A 25431-nucleotide genomic window follows, 5' to 3' on the forward strand; every position below is an offset into this window, starting at 1 on the left:
CAAAACTAGTAAATATTCAGAGAGAATTTGAACCGAGTCTTTGCGTTCTTTTCATTATGCTTTAGAACCAAAGATCTTAGGCTGCTAGAAATCTTAGTGGTCATCTAATCCAGTCCTGTTAGTTTACAGATGAGGAAACTAAGGCCCAGAGAATCGAAGCAACTCATCCAAGGTCACAAGTAATAAGGAGCAGATCTGAGATTTGAACTCAGAATGCTCTGTCTTGAAATCCATCATCTTTCCACTACATCATGCTTCCTTTTACAAAATAGATCTATGCATAGAGGTATGTTTGTATGTCTTAATTACAATAACTGTCTAACAGCATAAAAATCTAAGAATATGGTACATCTTATAACCCTTTCTTCTGGATTGCCCCTCACATCTGGGTTTGCAGGAAACATCTGGCATCTTCTATTAGGCTCACTTCTGGATATTGTAAGTTCTTCTAAGAACAATACTGTATTTCATTTTAAAATGATAACAAAAATTTAAAAATATTTTCCATATATGATTCTTCTCTGGGAAGAAGAAGGAAGAGAATAGGGGAAATTAAACTATGTAAAAACAAAAATATCAACAAACATTTTATTTGTTTATTTATTTACCAATTACGTTAATACATTTCCACATAAGCTTTCCTCCGTTATATGATCGAACTTATCTCCCCTTTTCCCCTCCTGGTGCTCAAACATTTGTTTTAATAATAATTATTATAAATTAGAGAGGATCAGAACAGAACCGCAAGTGAATGTAGAGTGTCGGGCTCCGTCCATGGTGCTGAAACCTATGGGCCATTCTTTTAGGTGCTCCTCCTATCAAAGGCCTCTTGCCTCTCTCCTTTCTCTTTTCCCCGTTTCCCTAGTTTCTTCCTTTCTTTCCGAACTAGGAGTTTCGGAAGCCCATTATTATTTTGTAAATGAGCACCTGAGAATGAAATCGGTGACCTGAATTGGCGCTGGACTGCTGCGGACCCCTGGGGCCCCCTCCTCTTCTCTGCAGATACTGCATCATGGGCTGGCGCAGCCCCTCTCGCCTTCTCAGGCCGCCCCCTCGCTGGGACAACCATGCTTTCCCCATGTGCCCCACCCCCACCCTGAACAGGACTCCAGATTTTTCCTAAGAGGCGACCTGGGTAGTGTGGAGCTGGGATTGGAGGAAAAGGGTGAGGGTCTTTTGAGTCCAGGCTCTCTCTTCCTCTTCCTTTTCTTTCTTCCCTTCCTCCAGCATCTGCCCCTCCTCTTCCTCCTCCCCTTCAAGTCTAACTGCTTAGCGGTACTCCAAACCCGGAGGCAGGAAGAGAAACAAGGGGGAAAGCCAGAACGAAGGAGGGCGCCCCAACCGCCTTGCGCAGGCCAGAGGCGTAGAGAAAGGCTCGGCACGTAGGGGAAAGATCGAGCAGGGGAACCAGGTTAGCAATTGTCAGGGTGGATCTGAGCAGACCTAAGAGTCCGGGAGTTTACAGCAGAAGAGGAGCCGGGCGAGGGAGCTGGAGGAGAATGGACGCGGATTATCCTGTCTTTGAGAAGCCTCTCTGGAGAGAGCTCAAGCACTTCTGCAAGAGGCTGGGGGAGGCGTACCAAGAGCTGAAAGAGGACCTCACCCCTTACAAAGACGATCGCTACTACAGGTAGAGAGCCTGGGCAGCCTTCGGGATGCCCTTCTCCGAAGCCCCACCTGGCCATAGCACAAGGGCAGCCTCTGTCTTGTCCGCTGCCACCATCAGGGAAACATGGAGATAGGCTAGGGAGGGGAGGGAGAGAGGCTGTTGGGCAGTTGCTGCTGCTGTTTGCCAACGCGATGCTTAGAACGCTGGTAGAAGTAGAAATGGGGTGGGCCAAGGGTCCAATGGTTGCATAGGAGTTGATAGAGATCCCCATTTCCTTTCCCGGGAACAATTGGGCGCAGAAAAAAAAAGAGAAGCCGTTTTCCCTGACCTCTTGAGTTGCCAAGGCACATCTGGGGATAGGAGCGGTTGCCCTTCCTGCTGTTAGAGCTTTGGGGTTGGAGAGGTGAATCCTTGCCCATTGGGATTTCTCAGAACATTTCTGAGGTTGAAAGAGTTGGTCTAGGAATCCTGTAGTCACTGATCCCAGGAACTCTCTGGGATGGATCAGTCCTAATTCTTGGAAATAGGGCGGAGGAGGGGCTCCCTTAGGCGATCACTGTGAAGGCTCCCTTGGCACTTTCCCACCATCTTTTTCCTCCTGCCGTCAATACCTGCTTGATTTCTTTTTCAGCCCTCCTATCTTTTCCACTCTCCTTGTTCCCTGCTTGTGTCTTAGGCCTGCTGGAACCAGCTATGAGCACTGTTTGGCCACCACAGGGTACCCTTTGAAGAGTGATTCTTCTGATTGTCTTTGTGTTTTATGTTTTGTTTTGTTTTTACTAGTTGACTTCTTATTTTAATTAATGCTCACAGTGAGAACTTAAAGAATACTGCTATAGACTCAAAGCCTGGCACCAAGGTTTCTCAGGCTAGTCTTCCATCTTAGTTGTAACAAGGTCAACTATGTGAATGTTTGAACATTTTTTTAAACACAGTAGGCTGGTGTAGTGGAACAGCATTGTATTCAAGATGAGAATTCAGTTTGAGTTCCAGAGCTCCCACTATAGGGCTCTGATCAAATATTTTATTCTGTGATCATGGAATCCTTTCCCAGAAGCCCAGAATTTCAGAATTAGAAGGAACCTTACGAGGCCACCTAGTCCAACTTACACCTTAATAAGAATCTTGGATATCTAGCATTTGCTTGAAGACTTCTAGTGAGGAGAAACTCACTACCTCTTGAAGCAGCCTATGCCATTTTCAGAGACCTGCAGTTGTTTCGGTTTTCCTTACACCAAGCCTAAATTTATTTGTCTGCAACTTGAATCTATTGCTGTCCCCTGGGATAAGCAAAATAATGAGATGCTCCTTCAAATATCTGAAGACTGCTATCCTGTTCCTCTTACATTTTCTTGTCCCATCAAATTAAACATCCTTGATACTTTCTACTGATCTTCCTAGAGCATGCACTACATTCCTTTCTGGACATTCCCCTACTTGTCTCTAGTTGAATTAGATGATACTTGTTAATGTTCTTTTTAAAATATAGTGTATAGAGGCAGTGAATATAAAGCCAGACCTGGAGTCTGGAGGTCCTGGGTTCAAATCTATCCACAAACACCACCTAGTTATTTGACCTTGGAAAAGTCACTCAACACCAATTGCCTAGTCCATACTGTTCTTCTGCTTTGGAATCAATACTTAGTATCAATTCTAAGATGGAAGGTAAATGTTTTTTAAATAAAATAAAATATACTGCAGAGAATTAAATACAATATTCCAAATAGTTTCTGATCAGGGCAAAGTACAGTGGGATTGTCACCTCCCAAGTCCTGGACATTATGCCTCTTTTGATGTCCCCAATGTTCCATTAGCCTTCTTGGCTCCCTCATGACATTGTTGATTTATTTGATTATTCAAATCTATTATTATCCATTATAATATATCCTATGTCTTTTTCAGATGATCTAATCATACTCCCTCATCTTGTATTTATGTATTTATGTAGTTGATTTTTTCAACCCAAGTATAAGACTTAACATTTTTTCCTTTTAAATTTATATAAATGTTTTTTGCCTATTAAAAATCTTTTTGGATCCTGACTCTCTTTTCTGGTGTGTTAGCTGTCACTACCAGTTTTATGCATCTTGATGGAGTTAATGCTAATTGGGTCTCATCTAAAGAACTGATTGATGACTCAGACTGACTCCATTCCAAGGAAACAAGCTTTATTATAAGAGAATATACTAACAGAGTTGCTAGTATAGTAAGTAATTAAAGGAAGGGAAGGAGCTGTGGTAATAAGTAAAGGTAGAGGATGAGATAGTAAAAGGGAAGAGTAAGAGTGAATAGGTATTTTCAGGAAAGCTTTTAATCTTGACTAAGGAAGGCGTCATTCGTTGGGGCAGTTGTTACCCTGTGTCTCCAGGGAACTGATGTCACTTTATCCATGGTCCACTTTGGTCTGCATGGCTTTATACATGGTTCACTCTTTTGCCCACTAGGGTAGGAGAACAAACCACAATGTAAGTGAGTGCTAATGATATGTTAACTACTCTGGGGCAACTTTAGATCATTTTTGCCTCATTCTGTGCAGACTCCAAAGGAGAGCAGGGATTGTGGAAATTGAGTCTTGTTTGAACCTAGTCCCTTGTAACTGGGAAACAGAACCACCTGCACTTGTTGTTCAGAGGCCCCAACCAAGGACCCAAGTTATGTCTGAAGACAGATATAAGGACTTTCCTCATAATTGTGAATCTAATCAACTCAGTCTTATCTGAAAGGTGGCCCCATACTAATCAACTAGTTACTGTTTCTATGTTCTTTTGATTGTGTACAGCTACTTGGCAGGGTTTGTGGGATATTTCAATCCACATCAATCTGTCCCCTACCTCATAAAGATTTTGTGAAGATCAAATATGATCATTCAAGTAATGTTTTACAAACCTTAAAATTCTAGGTTACCTATTATTTTGTTATTATCTATGATAAATATACCATTTACGTCTTTCTTCACCTATAAAACATTTGAATTTGATAATTTCTAAGATCTTTTCCAGGTCTACAATTCTAATTTTAATAGTTTGATTTGTTTTTAAATTTTATTTAATAAATTTAAATTATTTAATTCTAAGTTTAATAGAATACAATGCTAATTTTTAGCTCTTTCAAGGATTTAAGGATGACTTGACTGACAAGCTTCTGTGAAATATATCAACTTGTTATCCTCTCTAGCTAGTTTTTATATATATACCCAGAGAATATTTGGAGTCAGAGGACTTGAGTTCAAATTTTATTGCTCATTTGTATCATGTTAAGCAAGTTTCTCAGGGCTTCGGTTTCCCCACTTGTAAAATGATAGGTTTGGAATAAGTGACCTCTAAGATCCCTTTTAGTTCTAAATCTAGGATTTTATGGTCATCTTTTTGGTTCTTTTATTTCTTTTCTTCATTTTCTTTATCCTAAAATAAAACCTCCACCTTCTTATAGATGTAACCTTTAGCATTTATAATGCTTTGGGTTCACATTGATTGGATTTAGTCTTGGAAGTATCTCACACATGTTTCTGTGGCCAATCTTCTTCCTCTACTCCAAAACCTGACAATTTGGCTTACTTTGCCGCTCAGGATTTCTTGGAATCATATATAATGAATATCGAGATAGAAAAGGCCATAGAGATTATCCAGTCTAGTTCCCTCTTTCTCTAGATGAGGAAACTGAGACCCATACAAGTTTAGTAATTTGCCTAAGACCACAAAAGTGGCAAATGACAGTTTTGAACCTAGGTTTTCTGACTCCAAATCCAGTTGTCTTTCCTTTGCAAACATTTTTTTTTACATTTATATCTGCACAACAAAAGGAAACTCCCACCAAAATATTCTGTTTAACAAGACACCCCCCCAAAAAAAGAAAATAATAGTAGATTTGGAATTAGAAGACCTCAGTTTGACTTTGTCACCTCTGAACTTTGCGATAGTAGGAAAGTCAATTAATCTCTGTGCTTCAGTTTACTTATCTATAAAATGGGCTGGTAATACTGTCGCTGCCTTCTTCAAAGAATTGTGGTGAAACCAAAGAATCATAGAATCTCAGAGTTGGAAGGGACTCCAGAGATTATATAGTCCACACTATCTAATACATGAATCCCCTCATCAACATGTTCTAAAAGTATCTGATACCCAAGGTAGGTAGTGCACTATCTCAGAGAGAGTCCATTTTGTTTGCAGATAGTTCTAATCAATAGGAATTTTGAAGTCACACAATGGTAATCCCTATTCCACAAGGGAGTCATTTAAGTACTTGAAGACAAAATGGTCTCCTCTTCTCAACTATTTTCATCTCTAAACTAAAAATTTCCACTTGTCACAACCAACCTATCATCTGGTTTCAGATTTCCTTGGCATCTTGGATCTTTTCAGTTAAAATGTAACAGTTAGTCAGTTAAAACTGATTACATTTCTCTAGGGAATAGAGGCTAATCATTGAAAAACTCATTCCTTTAAATAACAATTCATTTAATCATCACCTTGAACCCAATTTTGTATAAAAGCAACAAACCTTTGGCGAATATGTGAGTTTCTGAACTTGCTCAGTCTTAGATGCATGAAGACACTGCAGTCGTTACCACTAGCTGTCTCAGATGATATGACTACATTTATGCTATTGAAAATTGTCTATAATGAGAAACTACTAATTTCTCTTTATGTTCATTCATAGAAAAAGCCAAACAGGTTTGTAGAAGAAAAAAATAGACTCTAGAATTGTGAAATAAGCCATCATTTTTAATGCACAGCATGAATCCTAAGAGAAGCAGATAGTGTGAACTTCCAGCTTGAAAAAAAGTGCTAACTCAAATGTAAACAATTATTGTATGTATTATTAATATTATTGGGTTTCTATTTGGAGAGTGTGAAGTCTGGCTACAAAGTGAGACTGTTGTTTCTATTCATCAAATATACAATGAAAAATTTGGAAGGAACCTTAAAAGTCATTTCATCCAATCTCCTTTTACTGACAGAGACTCTGAGGCCAGAGAGGTGAGGTGATTTCTTCTAGGGCACACAGCTAACTACTTGCAAAGTTATGATTAGAACCTAAGTTCTAGAATCTACTTTTATGCTAATTCTAGTCTCTAGCACTTCAAGACTTCTAGAAAACTTTGTGATCAGACATCATGCTACCTGTAATGTCTCTGATTTGTATTTTTCCCCTTCAGGAGGATCTCAGGACTTTCTGAAAAGGCTAGACAGCTTCTTAGCAACTAGGAGAGAGAAAAGACAATGCTGTTAAGGCAGCCTTTCCAAAAGACCACAAATCAGTTAACTTTAGAACTATTTGCATGTATGTTGTATAATTTTGTATCTTTGAAAAATGACTGCTTATCTAAGGATTTACTGATAGTCATGAAATAAACATGAACTTTTTACTCTGTTCACATACATGAATGCTTAGTGAAATTTAGTTAGCAGGTTTTTCCCATGATTCTCTGTTCTTGGGAAATTTGAGGCCAGCAGTTTTTACTGACTTATCACTTCAGTTTTCAGATATGATAATTTTATCTCCAACTTTCTCCCCTCAACTCAAGTACAGTATACACTCCTAGTAGCTATCCCTTTCAGTGCCTCTGAAATTTGAAGTTCTCTACTCTTTCTGTCACTTCAAAGACAGTAAAATTATTCTTTAGGTTGAAATGTATGAGAATGTAAAAATTATACATGTAAATCAGACCCAGTGAGAAAACTAGCTTTCTTTTTTTCTTGGTTTTGTCCAACAGAAGTTTCAGGTCCTGGGAAGGTTGAACATTGAGTATAGGATCCTAGATTTATAGGTGTAAAGGACCTTCAAGTTTATCTAGTCCAACTCTTTCTTTCTACAGATGAGAAAGCTGAGGCTTATGGAAGTGATTAAGTGATTTGGCCTAAGTCACACAAGGCAAAAGCTCCCGAGATCGGATTTGAACCCAGGCCCTCTGATTTCAAAGTCCTTCCTTTTTTCCACTGCACTGTGAGGCTTCAATGTTAGTAGAAAAGGTCAAGTGTTAATAATTTGGCCAAGGAATCATGTTTTTTTTGTTTCAATAATTTTGCTTATTCTTTGGGTAAATGGACCTTGCTCAAAAATAGAAGTAGCAAAACTGCAGGAAGCCATCAAGTTTATGGCGTTCACATAGCTCTGAATGAGTTCTGAAACCCGCACAGCTGATGATAGAAGGATGGTGATTCCACTCAGATTCCCCTATGTGACTCTTTTCTCTCTAACATTCCCTTTTATTGGAATTATTGTAATCAATATCTCTATTCAGCCCCAGGAACCTATAGAGGAACATTATAGGCTATTATTAGACCCCTACAAACTCCTAGGAAATTCCCACCTTTACATGCAGTAATACAAAAATTCCCCTAGAAGTCACTTCACAACAAACCAGCAAGTAGTGAGTTAATGTTAAAGATTTAAAAACCCTAACACACACAGGTGCCTGCAAAAACAGGCCAGAATAGTCTCCAAGTTCCTCCCACCCTAATCCCTGATTCGGTACAGTACACATAAAAGAACAATGAAATGATAAATGGAGAAATTGTCTCCTGTACTTTCCCACCACTGTAGCCCAAGAGATATGTCAAACACAGCTTGAAAAATATGGAAAAGTTACTGGAAAATGAAAAGTATGACTTAATACATTGTCTTCAAAAAAGATGTATGGTAGGAATGGAAATCATGCCAGCATGTATGTAATCTTAAGAAAAAGGTATAAAAATTAAAATCAGCAGATGGCAGATCAGAACAGCTTTCTGCAAGCTTACTACATCTCTGGCTGTTGTCTTTCACACATTGCTTAACTGTCCCACCCCCAAGGGAAACCTGGACTGCTGGCAAACTCCCCTCACCCAGCACATAACCTTAGTTCACCTTTATAAAGTGACATAAGCAACATCCCAGTGATGTGATCAATCTTGTTCTACTCTGTCCTGTTTGAACCACATCTGAAGTATTATGTGGATTTCTAGGCATTTCATTTGAAGGGACCAGAGAACCTCATGTTGATTAATTGAAGGAAGTGGAGTGTTTTAGAGACAACATAATTACTCTCTTCTAGTACCTGGAAGATGAATTAGCCATGTTCTGCTTTACCCCATGGGCAGAAGTGATGGATGGAAGTTGTTGGCTTGATGAAGAGATACTAGCAAATTGAGATATCCCAAAATGGAATATAGGCTGCCTCAGTAGGTAGACATTTTCCCTTTACTTGAGGTCTTCAGACAAAGTCTAGATGATCAATAGTTGAGTATGATATAAAGAGGATTCTTATTTCAGTATAGACTGGATCTCATGACTTCTGAGGTTCCTTACAATTCTGATGTCCATGAGTCTTTCAAGAAAGTAAAAAATGAAAGGATTATAATCCTACTTTTACAGGTGAGAAAACTGGAGCTCAAGAGGTTGAGACTTGCCCATTGTCACACAGCTATTTAAGTGGCCATTCAAATCTGACTTTTTGGATACCAAGTCCTGGAGCCTTTTTATTCTACCATACTATTCCCACATAGCCATTAGAAAAAACATACTGAAAAGTTGGGTTTAGCTGCTGAAGTCTTTTCCTCTTTCTTATAACTTCAGTGTACAAAACTAGGAAAGGCTAATTCAGTAGCCATGTTTTATACATCTGAATAGACATGAGAAAAATATTGGCAGCAATTAGGATCTTGGAGACTTCTAAATCAATCAATCAAAAAGCATTTACTAAGTGTCTACTATATCCCTGCCCCTAGGTTAGACATTGGAGTCACAAAGACAAAAGATTAAAGTCTCTACCTTCAAAGATTTTAAATTTTGGGGTTGCCAGGTGGCTCAGTAGATTGAGTCCCAGGCTCAGAGATTGAAGGTCCTGGGTTCAAATCTGGACTCAGATGCTTCCTGGCTGTGTAACACTGGGGACGTCACTTAATCCCCATTGCCTGACCCTTACCACTCTTCTGCCTTAGTACCAATACACAGTATTGGTTCTAAGACAGAAGGTAAGGATTAAAAAAAAAGTTTTTACATTTTATTGGGGAGACAGCATATACATGCACGTGTTGTTGTTGTTCAGTCATTTTAGTAATGCCTGACTCTTCATGACCCCATTTTTTTTTGTCAAAGATTCTGAAGTGGTTTGCTATTTCCTTCTCCAGCTCATTTTATAGATGAGGAGTTGAGAAAAACAAGGTTAAGTGACTTGCCCAGGGTCACATAGCTAGTATCTGAGGCTGGATTTGAAATCAGGTCCTACTGACTTCAGGTCTTGGTGCCACTCTATCCATCTAACTACATATATATAGATAAAGGTTATATCTATATATGTATGTATTTATGCACAATATGTACAAAGTTGTATATATTTACAGATTAAAATTAAAATTATATTTTACCTATAACACGTACAAATACACAAATGTACAAATATACAAAATACATGCAAATTAGGAATAGAGAAAGGTGATGGACCTGTGATTTCAATGGCAAAGAAAATACCATAATGGAAGAGGAAACTCTCTACCCCAGTTAGCACCTCTGCTAGTTATAGCCAGAAGGAGTTTCCAGAGCAATAAGAGAGTAAGTGATTTACTAAGATCATGCAGCCAGTATACATCAAAGAAGGGACTTGAGTCCAGCTGTCTCTGAGGCCAGCTGTCTGTCCTATACAAAATAAAATCAAGGAAGTTTTAGAGAAAAGGCACTAACCACTTAGAGAATCACAAAAAAAAAAAAACAAACAAAAACTGAGCTGCACTTTGAAGGAAATTTGAGTCCAAGAAGCAGGAGTGAGAAACAGTGCTTTCTAGATACTAGCCACAGAGAATGCAAAGTAATGGAGATGGGAGCTGGAGTGTCATATGTGGAACAAGCAGTCCTTCTGATCCAAGGCTCCCAATGCTTGTGAACCCAAAGTGGTAGATTCCTATTACTATGAGGACATTTTTGGTGTATTTTTAGCAGTGCCCTCATATTAATACCTGTTCTGGGTTAGTTAATAGAATATTATGTATATCTAAATTTCTATTCTCGGTTCTTGGGCAATATAAATATCCTGTTACAATAATTAATGTTCTTTCAGCCTAGGAGCAATGTAATGGCTCCTGAAGTCCACTTAGTCCCCTTCTCTTCAGCTTTAGGGAATTTATTTTAGACTAAAAATTATGAGTTCAATTAAAGTCATTCTGAGGTCTTATTTAAGATTATTCTTCACATATAGATGGAAGTTAAACTCTCTGTCTAAATTTACATTTATATTTTTCTATGGCCTCTGTAGATAAGGTTATTGGAAATACTGTTAAAAAATAGTAGATTACATTCATTATACTATATGTGACTAGATAGGATCTGGGGGTAGAATTTGAGAGGGAAGAAGGCTTTTTCTTGGAATTTCCCTTTGTTCTTGACTATAAAAGAACTTTTGTAATATCCACCTGTGACTTCAGCTCCATGGCACTACTTGACTTTCCCTTTTCTGGCATAGTTTAGTTTTATGTCCTCTTTCTTCTTTCTCTGATAGCCAAAGGGATTCTGGTTCTTCACTTAACTCTGGATGAACCAGCTTTTTGCTCTTTTTCTCTATGGTTTCAGACTCTTGGAATTTTTATAAATCACTCTGAGAACTCCTTTCTTTTAATATAAATTCCTTAGAGAGTGACCAAGTCCTTCATTGAAAGACTTTGGCTTTGACTGATTTAAGGTATTCAGACCCTCTTCACAGTCTGTCCCAAATGATTGATTCAATCTAGAACTATTCTTACATAAAAGAAATTACTTTAGGGGGCAGCTAGGTGGCTCAGTGAATAGAGAGCCAAACCTAGAAATAGGAGGTCCTGAGTTCAAATGTGACCCTCAGGCACCCTCTAATTGTGTGACCTTGGACAAGTCATTTGATCCCTATTGCCTAGCCTTTACCACTCTTTTGCCTTGGAGCCAATGCATAGTTTGATTCTGAGATGGAAGGTAAAGGTTTAAAAAAAACAATTACTTTAGCCTCAGATACTTCCCAGCTGTGTGACCCTGGGCAAGTCACTTGACCCCCATTACCTACACTTACCACTCTTCTGCCTTAGAGCCAATACACAGTATTGACTCCAAGATGGAAGGTAAGGGTTTTAAAAAAAAATAATTACTTTAAAGTGAGGTGGGATAACCAATGGATTATCCCATCCTTATAACAATTAGGTACCAGTTCAAAATCAGTGATATTTGTGAGTATCTTGCAATTGGATGTGTAGAGAAATTTTAGAATAAAATCCTGTATGTTCCACTGACTCATGGTATAATTGGGGCCAAATCACTCCATCTCTGAACTAAAAAAATAATTTTTTGATTACCCCAAAGTGGGAGTATTGTTGCACCTAAAACTACTTTCAGATTTTGTTATCCTTATAGGAAAATTATGTGAAGTAGATTTCCTTGTGTGGGAAGCATCCAAAACTCTTTGGGAGAGCCCCGATGTTCTGCCAGGGCTCAGCAGGGACTGTCACTTCTGCCAGTGAGGGAGAGCCAGCACTAGCAATGAATATTGTGTGTGAAATCTGAAGAGTTAGCATGGTTTCCCTGTGCTCTAACTGTGGTCTGACAATTTGTTGGTGGTCTAATTGGGTGTGTACTTCCCATTTATTTGAGGCCCAGTTTTCTGTATTTAGCACTATGGGAAATTTCTCTTGTCCATGTTCTTAGTTGTGCTAGACATTCATAGGCATGCTAGGATACTGCATGGTGACTTATGGGATTCCTAGAAAATAAGATTTCAGCTTAGTTATTTGAGGACTAGACTTCTACCAGCAAGGCGTGATAACCAATAAATAGCAAATATAATGACTGCAAAAAAAAATTCTTAAAAGGCAGGATTTATTTTGGGATATGAACATTGCTATTTATATTCTCTGCTCATAGAATAATGTGAGAATTAATTAATTATATATGTGTGTGTGTGTGTGTGTGTGTGTGTGTGTGTGTGTGTGTGTGTGTATTCCTATATAATGGTCCTGGATCAGAGAGATTCCTATGTCAGGGTTCTGTATTAGAAAGGTCTAAACTGGTCTCCTGACTTTTGTCTTTGTATTTAGTAATTTCTAGGAATGTATCTCCCCCACCCTTGCTCACCATAAAACCTAGTTAATAAAGAGTCTTCCTGCCTACATGACCCCTTTACCCTATGGGGGTAGAGAGGAATTGGGAGTCTTAAGGAACAACTTCTTCATTGACTGTTTATTAATCAGAGATATCTTGGGATGTCCTAGGGAGGGACTGAATAATGAGCTCAAAATTGAATTGAATAGATCTGCCTAAAGAACCTTTGGGGTCTTTGGTTGTCAGGGGGGGCCACTATCCTATCAATCTGTTGTTTATATGCTAGTCTAATCAATAAATTGATATTCTTACCCAAAAACCAGTCTCTTGTATATTTTAATCATTACAATAAAAACAACTCCTATGACTCCAAGGCAGAAGAGCCACAAGGGCTAGACAATAGGGATTAAATAACTTGCCCCGAGTTGAAATAGCTAGGAAATATCTGAGGTCAGATTTGAACACAGGATCTCTGGCTCTCAATCCACTGAGTCACTTAGCAGCCCCCAATAATAAACTCTTGAAGTTCAATTCAATTTAGTAAACATTTATCTGTTCCGCCAAGACCCATTTATAGCATGATTTTTTAGATTTCTCAACTTCCTTACACCCTCATCAGAATGTTCTCCAGTTTCTTACCCTTTTAAATGCTACAACTCAGAACCAGACATAATATTCAGACACGTGGTCCAGACAGCACGGAACACAGTATTATTCTCTTAAAAAATAGAACATTTTACTTCTTTTAATACTAATTTTGCATTAGCTTTCTTTTCTTTTTTGCAGTTTAAACATGTTGTTGATACATTAATGAAACAATCAGAATTTATTAAGCACCTACTCTGTGGCAAGCACTGTTTAAAGTATTAGGGATACAAATATAAAGAATGAAGTACAGTAATCCCTCCTCTCAAGTGTTATCAGTGAGCTTTTAAAAGCCAGAATTAATGACCTTTTCTTTTTTTTTAATTCTTACCTTCTGTCCTAAATTCAATACCAAATATACTTTTGTTACTAAACATACTAAGCGTCAGTTCTAAGGCAGAAGAGTGGCAAGGTTTAGGCAATTGGGATTAAGTGACTTGTCCAGGTTCACACAGCTAAGAAGTATCTGATGCCAGATTTAAACCCAGGATCTCCCAACTCCAGCCCTGACTCTCTAACTACTATACTACTTACTTAGTTGCCTGTAAATGGCCTTTTCTTGATCTTCATTCTTGATGATCTCTGCAGATCCAACTTATTTCCAACGATATCTCCACCAACTGCAACTCCACCAGCAGTGCACTAGGGTGCTTGTCTTACTACACAGCTTCTTTGAAAGGTCTCATGTGCCCTTTTTGCCATCTTTACAGATTTGACAGGGATGAGTTGGAACCTCAAAGTTGCTTTAATTAGCTTTTTTCTCTTAGTGATTTTATAAGGAATTAATTCAAATATTTCAGAATAATAATTCAGAATAAGAGCTATTTTCCAATTGATAAATGGTCAAAAGATATGAAAAGATATTTTTCAAGGAAAGAAATACAAACTACAAAAGTTAAATAAAAGGATTCCAAATCTTGATAATTAGAGAAATGAAAATTAAAACTACTCTCATGTTCCACTTCACAGTTTCAGATTGACAAAGTCAGCAAAAAAGAGAAATGATAAGTGCTGAAGGGGCTATAGATAAATGGGCACATTAATGAATCGTCGGCAGAACTGTTAGTTGCCATTCTGAAAAGCTATATGGAACTGTACCCCCAAAGTTACTAAATTACATTGACTGAGCAGTTCCACAGTTACATCTATCCACCCAAATGATCAAATAAAGAGGAAAGAGATGTATATGTATAAAGATATTTATAGAGGGAGGACATAGGGAAAAAAGAAAGAGTACCAGGAATTATTTTAAGTGATAGAGATAAAAAAAACCACAGAAAAATAAGCAATAAGGCAGTTCCTACTCTCATAGATTTTATCATATTTATAATAGGGAGAAGATAAAACATGATGAGGAGCTAGAAAATGGGGAAAGAGGGTTCCACGAGCTAGTGAAATAGTTTGGAAAGTGAGCTGGAAGTTAAGAGCTATGTGGCTGGGGTTCCTCCAGATATTGTGGTCCTAATGGGGATTCACCATGACTAAGCCTAATGGTGAATCCCACTTAATTGGAAAAGGCTGGTGGGAAGGTAGAGTAGCCTAGAAAGTGAAATGGTAAGAAGGGGAGGAATAAGGGAACAAATATTTATTAACTGACAACTCTGTACCAGACACCATGTTAAGCATTTTACAAATATTATTTCATTTAATCCCCACTACAACCCTGTGATGAGGTTGGTAATATTTTATCCCAATTTTACAGATGAGGAAGCTGAGGCAGGCAGAGATTAAGTGACTTGTCCAGGGTCAACCAGGAAATGTCTAAAGATGGATTTGAACTCATTTCTTCCTGACTATAGGTCCAGTGCTCTATTCACTGCATCAGCTAGCCACATAATTGAAAATGCAACTTTTATTGGAGAAACTTGCTGCAAAGATTGCTCTGCCCACATCCTACCCCTCCAGTAAACTATTTCCCATCTAATTTCAACTGAATTGGTTTTGTTCATGCAAAAACTTAAATTTTAACTCATCAAAATTGTCTATTTTATCACCTATGACTCTCTAACCTTGTTTGCTCATGAACTCTTCCCCTATCAATAGTTGCAAAAGGTATCTATCTTCTTCCTTCTTTCTCTTACTTATTTATTGTGGTCTATGGCATAAGAGCCTGATATCTAACTTATACCAGTATCCCCAGCAGTTTTTGTTGAATAATGTGCCCTTATTCCAATAGTTTCACTATGTGTTTGAACATTATGCTACCATAATTCACTTGCTTCTTTATGTAATATATCTAATTTGTTCTACTGATTGACTCCTACATTTTTTGACAATTCCAGATAATTTTGATGATTCTTAGTTTATAGGACAGTTTGAAATGTTACTACTAGATTGCCTTCATTCCCACTTTTAGAAAATTTCCTTTTTTTTGTTAATATTTTTCCTAACTCTTTAAAGTAATCCTTTGGTATTTTGGTATAGCATTAAACAAGTTAATTTAAGGAATTCTATCTTTTTAAAATTATATTAACATGTTCCAACCATGAGTAATTTTGTTGTTGTTCAGTCATGAACTCTTTGTGACCCCATAGACCATACTGTCTAGGGGGTTTTCTTGGCAAAATTACTGGAGTGGTTTGACATTTCCTTTCCCAGTGGATTAATACAAGCAGAAGTTAAATGATTTAAACACAGCTAGTATTTAAAGCTAGACTTGAACTCAGGTCTTTCTGATTCCAGACACAGCTGTCTATTCACTAAGTTATCTAGCTGCCTCTAACAATGAGTAATCGTTATCTCTCATCTTACTTAAGTCTTACTTACATAGTGCTTTATAGTTATAGTTATATAGTTCCTGTGTCATGGCTAGTATATTCCTGAAATATTTTATACATTATGTAAGTTATTCTAAAAGGAATTTCTTTTTCTCTCCTGCTCAGTTTTGGGGTTTTTGTTTTTGTATTTATTTATTTTGGCAATATATAGAAAGGTTGATGATTTGTGTAGTTAATTATATATCTGGCTAAGTTACTGAAGCTACAAATTGTTTAAATTATCCTTTTAGTTGACTGTCTAGGGTTCTCCAGACCATAGAAAAACTATAGTTATTATTTTCTCTTTGCCTAGCCTTATTTTCTCAGCTTTTTTTTTTCTTATCTTATTGCTATAGCTAGCATTCTCTACACTTTATTAAATAATAATGGTGATATCAAACACCCTTGCTTTATCATTAAGCTTACTAGAAAGGCTTCTAATATTTCTCTGTTATATACAGGATTGGTTCTTGGTTTTAGGTAGATACTGTTTTACCATGTCAAAGAAAGGTCTACTTATTCCCATGTTTTTCAGTATTTTAGGCAGAAATAGACTGTATTTTGTCAAAGCATTTTTCTATGTCTCTTGGTAAAATTGTGATTTTGGTTATTTTTTGGTATGAACTATTATGTTTATAGTTTTTCTAATATTAGAACAATCTTGCATTCCTATTATAAATATTATCTGACCATAGATTGCAATTTTTAATGTGTTCTACCCCCATTACTATCACTTTATTTAATATATTGCATTTATATTCATTAGGGATATTCATCTATATTTCTTTTGCTCATTTATCTCCCCCTAATTTAAGTATCAAGACCATATTTTATAATAGAATAGAATAGAAGAGAATACAATAGAAATTTATAATAGAATAGACTATAATAGAAAGAATTTGGTAGGAGCCCTTTGTCCCCTCTGCCTGTTCCTGGTACCCCATTTTTTTTAACCCTTGCCTTCTGTCTTGGAGTCAATACTTTGTATTGGTTCCAAGGCAAAAGAGTAGTGAGGGCTAGGTAATGGGGGTTAAGTGACTTGCCCAGGGTCACACAGTTAGGAAGTGTCTGAGGCCAGATTTAAACCCAGGACCTCCCATCTCTAGGCCTGGCTCTCAATCCACTGAGCCACTCAGCTGCCCCATTCCTACCCCATTTTTGCCAGTAGTTTACATAGTATTGAAATTAATTCTTTCTTTTGCATATTTGATAAAATCCACTTGGAATTCTATCTGAATCTGAGTTTTTGGTTTGTTTGTTTTGGTTTGGAGATTTCATTTTATGGCTTGTTCAAGTTATTTTTCTGAGATTTGACTAAATTTTCCTAATTCTTGCTCCATTAATTTGAGTATGTTACATTTCTTTTCCTTTCTTTTTTCCTTTTTTCTTTCTTTTTCCTCTCTCTCTCTCTTCCTTCCTTCCTTTCTTCCTTCCTTCCTTTTTTCCAAAGATATTCATCCACTTTATGGAAACTGTTAATTTTGTTGGCATCAATTAGGCAAAATAGTTCCAGATGATTTCCTTTATTTCTTAGTTATTTGTTGTGTTTTGTCCTTTTTTGTTTTTGTTAAAAAACAATTTGGTTTTTCACTTTTTTTAAACATCTATTTTAATAATTAATTTAATGGCTTTTTTCATTCAATGGTGTGAATTTCTTCTTTAATTTTTAAAATGTCTTTCTTAATGCCTAGTTGGAGTTTATAATTTGTTATCCTCTAGTATTTTTCTAAGTTGCCAAAAACTAAGGTGCTCTTTTACTTCTTTGTTGACAAACTAATTATACAGAAAATTTTCCTTCTCAGTATAGAATGGGCTATGTCCCAAGAGTTTGGACATGTTGTCACATTTTTGTAATTTTCTTGATAATTTTTTTTCCCTGTGATTTCTTCTTTATGCCATGATTCTTTAGTCTCCAATTAATTTTATTCTCTCTTCAAAGGCTATTTATTTAACAAGATTTTTTCCTGTATTACAGTCAGTAAAAATGTGTTTAATATTTCTGCTTTTCTGAATTTATATGTGAGTTTTTTAATAACCTAATACATGGTAGGTTTTGAAAAAGGTACTATACATACCTGAAACATGTATTTTTAAAATTCAAATTCATTTTGAGATCTATCATATCTAACGATTCTAAAAATCTATATTTTTTATATAATTCCTCTTTCAGGTAATCTTATTTGAGAATTGCTATGATCATACATGTTGCTGTCACTCCTAGTGGTTTCCAAAGAACTTGCTGTGGATATTTGGACAGATTGGAAATTTCCTAGAGAAATCCACTTCTCATTACCTTGAGATACAAAGATCTGTACTACAAATATCTATGACAAATCTTTTGTTACACTGGGAAACTTCTCTTTAGCCTGTGCTAGAACTGATTTTACTGACAGGATCCTTTTTCTGGTTGTCCACAGGCTTCTGGCTGACTTTGTGCACTTATTGTGTGGAAGAAGTTACTTAACAATAGTTCCTCATTGGATTATTTGACCTTGTGTGACCTCAAGGTTTTGACTATTGGAGGGATGTAGGTAGTCATTTTGGCCAGAAATTCTCTTACTCCTTTCTTGACCTCTTGCATTCTGGCTGGCTTCAGGTCTTGTCACTCAACCAAGACTGCTCTTTCCAAAGCAATTCAATCTCAATCTCAATCTCAATCTCTCTCAATCTCTCTCTCTCTCTCTCTCTCTCTCTCTCTCTCTCACTAACTACATGTAATAACAAATTTCCACATAAGTATTTCAAAGTTATATGATCAAATTTGTCTCCCTCTTTCCTTCCCTTCCCCCTCTCAGAGATGGCAAACAATTCACTCTCGGTTATAAATGTATTATCATGCAAAACATATTTCCATATTGTTCATTTTTGTATGACTCATTCTCTTAATTGACAAATCCTGGGTCCTTTCCTTACTCTTAATTCTTCTTGACCTCTGCAACATGTCCCTCTTTTGATTTTCCTTCTACATGTTTGGTTAATGTTTCTCAGCCTTCCTTGATGGATTATCTTTCATGTCCTTCCCCTAACATGCAGCAATATCCCAAGGTTATGACCTATATCTCCTTCCCTTCTCTCTCCTTATCCTCTATTTCAATTATATCATCTCCTCTCATGGATTCAGTTATTATTTTTATGGTGAGGAAACACAGCTTTTTCTAAAAAGCTCTAGTCTTTCTCCTGAGCTCACCAACTGACTTCTGGACAGTTCCAATTGGATGTGCCATAGATATATCCAAAAATAGAATTTATCTTTCCCTCTAAACCAGTCACGGGCAAACTTTTTAAAGAGGGGGCCAAAAGAAAGGAAATGCTCATCTGTCAGTGTGTTTCTAAGGCAACTCTTTTGAAGTTTCATTGTATTGTATCCTACTCATTGTATTCATCAGATTAGAAATAATACGTGGGTTGGAATGTTTCAGGCCCCCCCCCCATCTAGCCTACAGGCTGTAGTTTGCCCATCACTGCCCTAAACCCATCCATCTTGCTTTTTTTTTTCAAGTTTTTGGATGAAATTGTTTGAAAGATAAGTCAATGATTTCTCAGATGTTCCGTTTTTAGTAGAATGAAACTTCCAGCATATGTCTAGATGATTGACATTCTCTATTACTACGAAATCTTATTTCTGTGCTATTTTGACCTTCTGTATCTAGAAAGTATTGTCTAGAACCTCTTTTGGTCTCAATGGTATACATTATATGGTTGTTTTTGCTGTTCAGTCATTTCAGTCATATCCAACTCTTCCTGACCCAATTTGAGGTTTTCTTGGCAAAGATCCTGGACTGATTTCTTTCTCTAGCTCATTTTACAGATGAAGAAACTGAAGTAAACAGCCTTAAATAACTTGCTCAGGGTCCCACAACTAGTAAGTGTCTGAGGCCAGATTTGAACTCAGAAAGATAAGTCTTCCTGATTCCAGACCCAGCACTCTATCCATTGTACCATTTCACTACCTACACATTGTAATCCCACAATATCATTTGCTTCTCTTTTAAAAACTTTAAAACCTACATGAACTGATGTAGAGTGAAATAAGTAGATCCAGCAAAACACTGTACATAGTAACTGCAATATTATGGAATGATCAACTGTGATAGACTTAGCTATTATCAGTAATACAATGATCCAGGAGAATTCTGAGGGTCTTAGGACAAAGAATCCACCTCCAGAGAAAGAACTGTTGGAATCAGAATGCAGATGAAAACACATGGTTTTTCAATTGTTTATTTGGGTTTATGTTTTAAGGTCTTAGTTTTATAAGATTACTTACTTTCAAAAATGAACAATGTTTCAGAAGTATGTTATAAATGATAATACATGTATAACATAAATTGAATCTCTTGTCAGAACTGGGGAAGGGAAGGGAAGGAGATAGATAAATTTGATCATATAACTTAGGAAAACGTGTGTGGAAATTTTTATAACATGTAATTAGTAATAAATTAATTAATTAAAAAAAGAAACACTTTTAAGCCAGAAAATTTAACAAACACTTATTAAGTACCTACTTTGTGCAAGGAACTATTTTAGACTCTAGGTGGACACAAAACCAAAAACAAAACAGTCTCTGCTCTCAAGGAAACTGTGTTCTATTGAAAGAGCTTCTTTATATTCTACTTATATTCTGCCTTCACCTAAATGCTCCCATTCTTAGACTTAGGTATATCCACTAAGATAGATATTCAAATCACTCAGTTAATATTTATTAAGTTCCCACTATATGCGAAGCACAGGGGGATTTATGTGTGCAAGGGCTGGGAATTGAACCCAGGCCTTCTGCATTGAAGGGAAGAATGTTAGCACTGAGTCACCCATATGGTATCCTAGTAGAATCATGATGTTACTTTAACATATTATTACTCTTTTGCTTCTTCTAAATCTACATTGCCTTTTTACCCAATTTGAAGTAGTATACAAGTCTCAATCAGATGTTGTAGGTTGCTTCTTCAGTTCCAAAAAGCCTATGTGGGAGGTGTTTGCCCAAAGGACAGCTGTTCTTTCTGTGGTATCTGTAATGAAATTGTGGTACTTTTAGTTTCAGTGGGGTTGTTTTTTGGGTACAGTTTCTACTTTAATGAAAATGTCTTAGTCTCTCACTTTGTTTATAAGGCTACAAAAGTGATTGTCTTTTCAAATAGGATTCAAAACTGATCTGTAACCAGGGTTGATTCTTTTAATATTTTATTTAATTTATTGATTGCTTGTTGTGCAATTGTCGCCATCTTTTTATATGTGAAGTAGGTATATCTAGACCTTTTCCTGAATCTTTATTGCCTCCTCTGATGAAGACTTTGTTCTAGTTCTGATGATATCTCCCTATACAAAGTACAAAAGTCCCCCTTTGTCCCACTGACAAGGACTTTGCTCTAGAACTGATGATATCTCCCTGTCCAAGGTATAAAATGTCATATTGTTTCACAGATGAGATTTTTTTCTTTTGTATTAATGATGCCTCCAGAATAAGGTATAAATTCCTAGCCTTGTCTTAGGTTGTTCTGCTGACACCCCACTGAGAATAATTGATTGATTTATGGTCAGCTCATACCATTAAATATACCCTTTGATTTTTTTAAGGGTCAGCATAGAAAAGAGGAGGAAGAATACATTCTCGGAGATTGGAAAGAGAAGTTATTTAAATACATGTGAGAACTTGATTCCCTGGAACAAAACTGTAAGGAGGAGTGCACATGGCCCCTTAGGAAACCATGTACACCAGGGAACCATGGGTCAGATGAAGAGAGAGAACCAAGTGGCGTTTCTTAACCAAGCCTCCTAAGCTCAAAGGAGTTTCTGAACTAAGCTGTTGGGATCTAGTGGGAGAATTCTTGGATAAAGCAAGAGCTGGAGTTCAAGCATGTAGTCTGGCATAGAACCCAAATGAGGAAGCACATACCTAGCTTGTCCTTTATTAGTGCTATGATTTATGTAGATACTTTACTAATCTCAAATTCTTTCCTCATTTGAGAAGGGGAAGATTTAACCTCAAGGTAGTTCTACCAGTTTCATTTGCCAGAAAGATTAAATGTGAAGTGAGAGCCCTTTTCCCTTTTTGAAGGGTCCTTGATTTGAGCCAGATTCTGATATTCTCAGGGAAAACCTAGGCGGAGGTATGAGCCATGGGAAATACTTGGGAGGAAATTCCAAAGATTGAACTTGAAGGGGGAAATTTATATCCTTGAGTGCATATATTAACAAATTAAGGAGGGCAGAGATTAATGAATTGGGCATGCAACTCAAAAAATTAGAAAGCGAGCAAATTAAAAACCCCCAGATGAAAACTAAATTAGAAATACTAAAAATTAAGGGAGAAATTAATAAAATCAAAAGTAAAAGAACTATTGAATTAATAAATAAGACTAGAAGCTGGTATTTTGAAAAAAAACAGATAAAATAGACAAAGTACTAGTCAATCTAATAAAAAAAAGGAAAGAAGAAAACCAAATTGACAGTATCAAAGATGAAAAGGGAGACCTCACCTTTAATGAAGAGGAAATTAAGGCAATCATTAAAAACTATTTTGCCCAATTATATGGCAATAAATATAACAATTTAGGAGATATGGATGAATATTTGCAAAATATAAACTGCCTAGATTAACAGCAGAAGAAATAGAATATCTAAATAATCCCATATCAGAAATAGAAATTGAACAAGCCATTAAAGAACTCCCTAAGAAAAAATCACCAGGACCTGATGGATTCACAAGTGAATTCTATCAGACATTCAAAGAGCAACTAATCCCAATACTATACAAATTATTTGATATGATAAGCAAAGAAGGAGTCCTACCAAATTCATTTTATGACACAAATATGGTACTGATTCCAAAGCCAGGTAGACCAAAAACAGAGAAAGAAAACTATAAACCAATCTCCCTAATGAACATAGATGCAAAAATCTTAAATAGAATATTAGCAAAGAGACTCCAGCAAGTAATTAAGAAGATCATCCACCATGATCAGGTGGGATTTATACCAGGAATGCAAGGTTGGTTCAACATTAGGAAAACCATCCACATAATTGACCATATCAACAGTCTAACAAACAAAAATCACATGATTATCTCAATAGATGCTGAAAAAGCCTTTGACAAAATACAGCATCCATTCCTATTGAAAACATTGAAAAGTATAGGAATAGAAGGACCCTTCCTAAAAATAATAAACAATATATACCTAAAACCATCAACAAGCATTATATGCAATGGGGATAAATTAGAAGCCTTCCCAATAAGATCAGGAGTGAAACAAGGATGCCCATTATCACCTCTTTAATTCAACATTGTACTAGAAACACTAGCAGTAGCAATTAGAGAAGAAAAAGAAACTGAAGGTATCAACATAGGCAATGAGGAGACTAAGCTACCACTCTTTGCAGATGACATGATGGTATACTTAAAAAATCCTAGAGAATCAACTAAGAGGCTAGTAGAAATAATCAACAACTTTAGCAAAGTGGCAGGATACAAAATAAATGTACATAAATCATCAGCATTTCTATACATTTCCAACACATTAGAACAGCAAGAGGTAGAAAGAGAAACACCATTTAAAATCACCCTAGACAATATAAAATACTTGGGAATCAATCTAACAAAACAAACACAGCTATTATACAAAAACAACTACAAAACACTTTCCAAACAAATAAAACTGGACCTCAACAATTGGAAAGCCATTAACTGTTCATGGGTAGGACGAGCTAACATAATAAAAATGATCATTCTACCCAAATTAATTTACCTATTTAGCGCCATACCTATCAAATTACCAAAAAACTTCTTTACTGAATTAGGAAAAACTATAACAAATTTTATTTGGAATAACAAAAAATCAAGAATATCAAGGGAAATAATGAAAAAAAATGTGAAGGAAGGGGGCCTAGCAGTACCAGATATCAAACTATACTATAAAGCAGCAGTCATTAAATCAATATGGTACTGGCTAAGAGATAGAAGGGAGGATCAGTGGAATAGACTCGGGGTTAATGATGTCAGCAAGACAGTGTATGATAAACCCAAAGAGCCCAACTTTTGGGACATGAATCCACTATTTGACAAAAACTGCTGGGAAATTTGGAAAACAATATGGGAGAGATTGGGTTTAGATCAACATCTCACACCCTACACCAAGATAAATTCAGAATGGGTTAATGACTTGAATATAAAGAGGGAAACTATAAATAAGTTAAGTGAACACAGAATAGTATACTTGTCAGATCTCTGGGAAAGGAAAGATTTTAAAACCAAGCAAGAGTTAGAGAAAATTACAAAATGTAAATTTAATGGTTTTGATTATATTAAGCTAAAAAGCTTTTGTACAAACAAAAACAATGTAGTCCAAATCAGAAGGGAAACAACAAATTGGGAAAAAATCTTTATAACAAAAAACTCTGACAGGGGTCTAATCACTCAAATATACAAGGAGTTGAAGCAATTGTATAAAAAATCAAGCCATTTCCCAATTGATAAATGGGCAAGAGACATGAATAGGCAATTTTCAGGTAAAGAAATCAAAAGTATCAATAAGCACATGAGAAAGTGTTCTAAATCTCTAATAATTAGAGAAATGCAAATCAAAACAAATCTGAGGTATCACCTCACACCTAGCAGATTGGCTAAAATGAAAGAAGGGGAGAGTAATGAATGTTGGAGGGGATGTGGCAAAATCAGGACGTTAATGCATTGCTGGTAGAGTTGTGAACTGATCCAACCATTCTGGCTGGCAATTTGGAACTATGCCCAAAGGGCTATAAAAGACTGCCTGCCCTTTGATCCAGCCATACCATTGCTGGGTTTGTACCCCAAAGAGATCATAGATAAACAGACTTGTACGAAAATATTTATAGCTGCACTTTTTGTAGTGGCAAAAAACTGGAAAATGAGGGGATGTCCTTCAATTGGGGAATGGTTGAACAAATTGTGGTATATGTGGGTGATGGAATACTATTGTGCTAAAAGGAATAATAAACTGGAGGAATTCCATGCAAATTGGAGAGACCTCCAGGAAGTGATGCAGAGCGAAAGGAGCAGAGCCAGAAGAACATTGTACACAGAGACTGATATACTATGGTAAAATCAAATGTAATGGGCTCCTGTACCAGCAGCACTGCAATGACACAAGACAGCTCTGAGGGATTTATGGTAAAGATGCTACCCACATTCAGAGGAAGGACTGCAGGAGAGGAAACATATAAGATAAACAATTGCTTGAATGCATGGGCTGAGGCGGACATGAATGGGAAATAGACCCTGAACAAGGACACATGTTACAACCAGTGGAAATGTGCGTTGGCCATGGGTGGGGGAGAGCGGGGGGTGAAGGGGAAAGTAGGGGCATAAAATATGTAAACAGGTTAAAAACGAATATTAATAAATGTCTAATAATTTAAAAAAAA

At 36.6% G+C, this 25431-nt stretch overlaps 1 protein-coding gene across 3 annotated transcripts in view; it reads left to right on the forward strand.

Moving 5' to 3' along the window:
• The first annotated feature begins 1499 nt into the window (after nucleotides 1-1499).
• TMEM181 (transmembrane protein 181) overlaps nucleotides 1500-25431 on the forward strand; it is a 128696-nt gene continuing 104764 nt past the window's right edge. For all 3 annotated transcript variants that reach the window (XM_044671784.1, XM_044671785.1, XM_044671786.1), the window contains exon 1: nucleotides 1500-1630. In XM_044671784.1, the coding sequence (XP_044527719.1) occupies nucleotides 1500-1630 (131 nt within the window). The remainder of the gene's footprint in view (nucleotides 1631-25431) is intronic.

Source organism: Gracilinanus agilis, chromosome 4, assembly GCF_016433145.1.
Source record: "Gracilinanus agilis isolate LMUSP501 chromosome 4, AgileGrace, whole genome shotgun sequence".
NCBI classification, from domain to species: Eukaryota; Metazoa; Chordata; class Mammalia; order Didelphimorphia; family Didelphidae; genus Gracilinanus; species Gracilinanus agilis.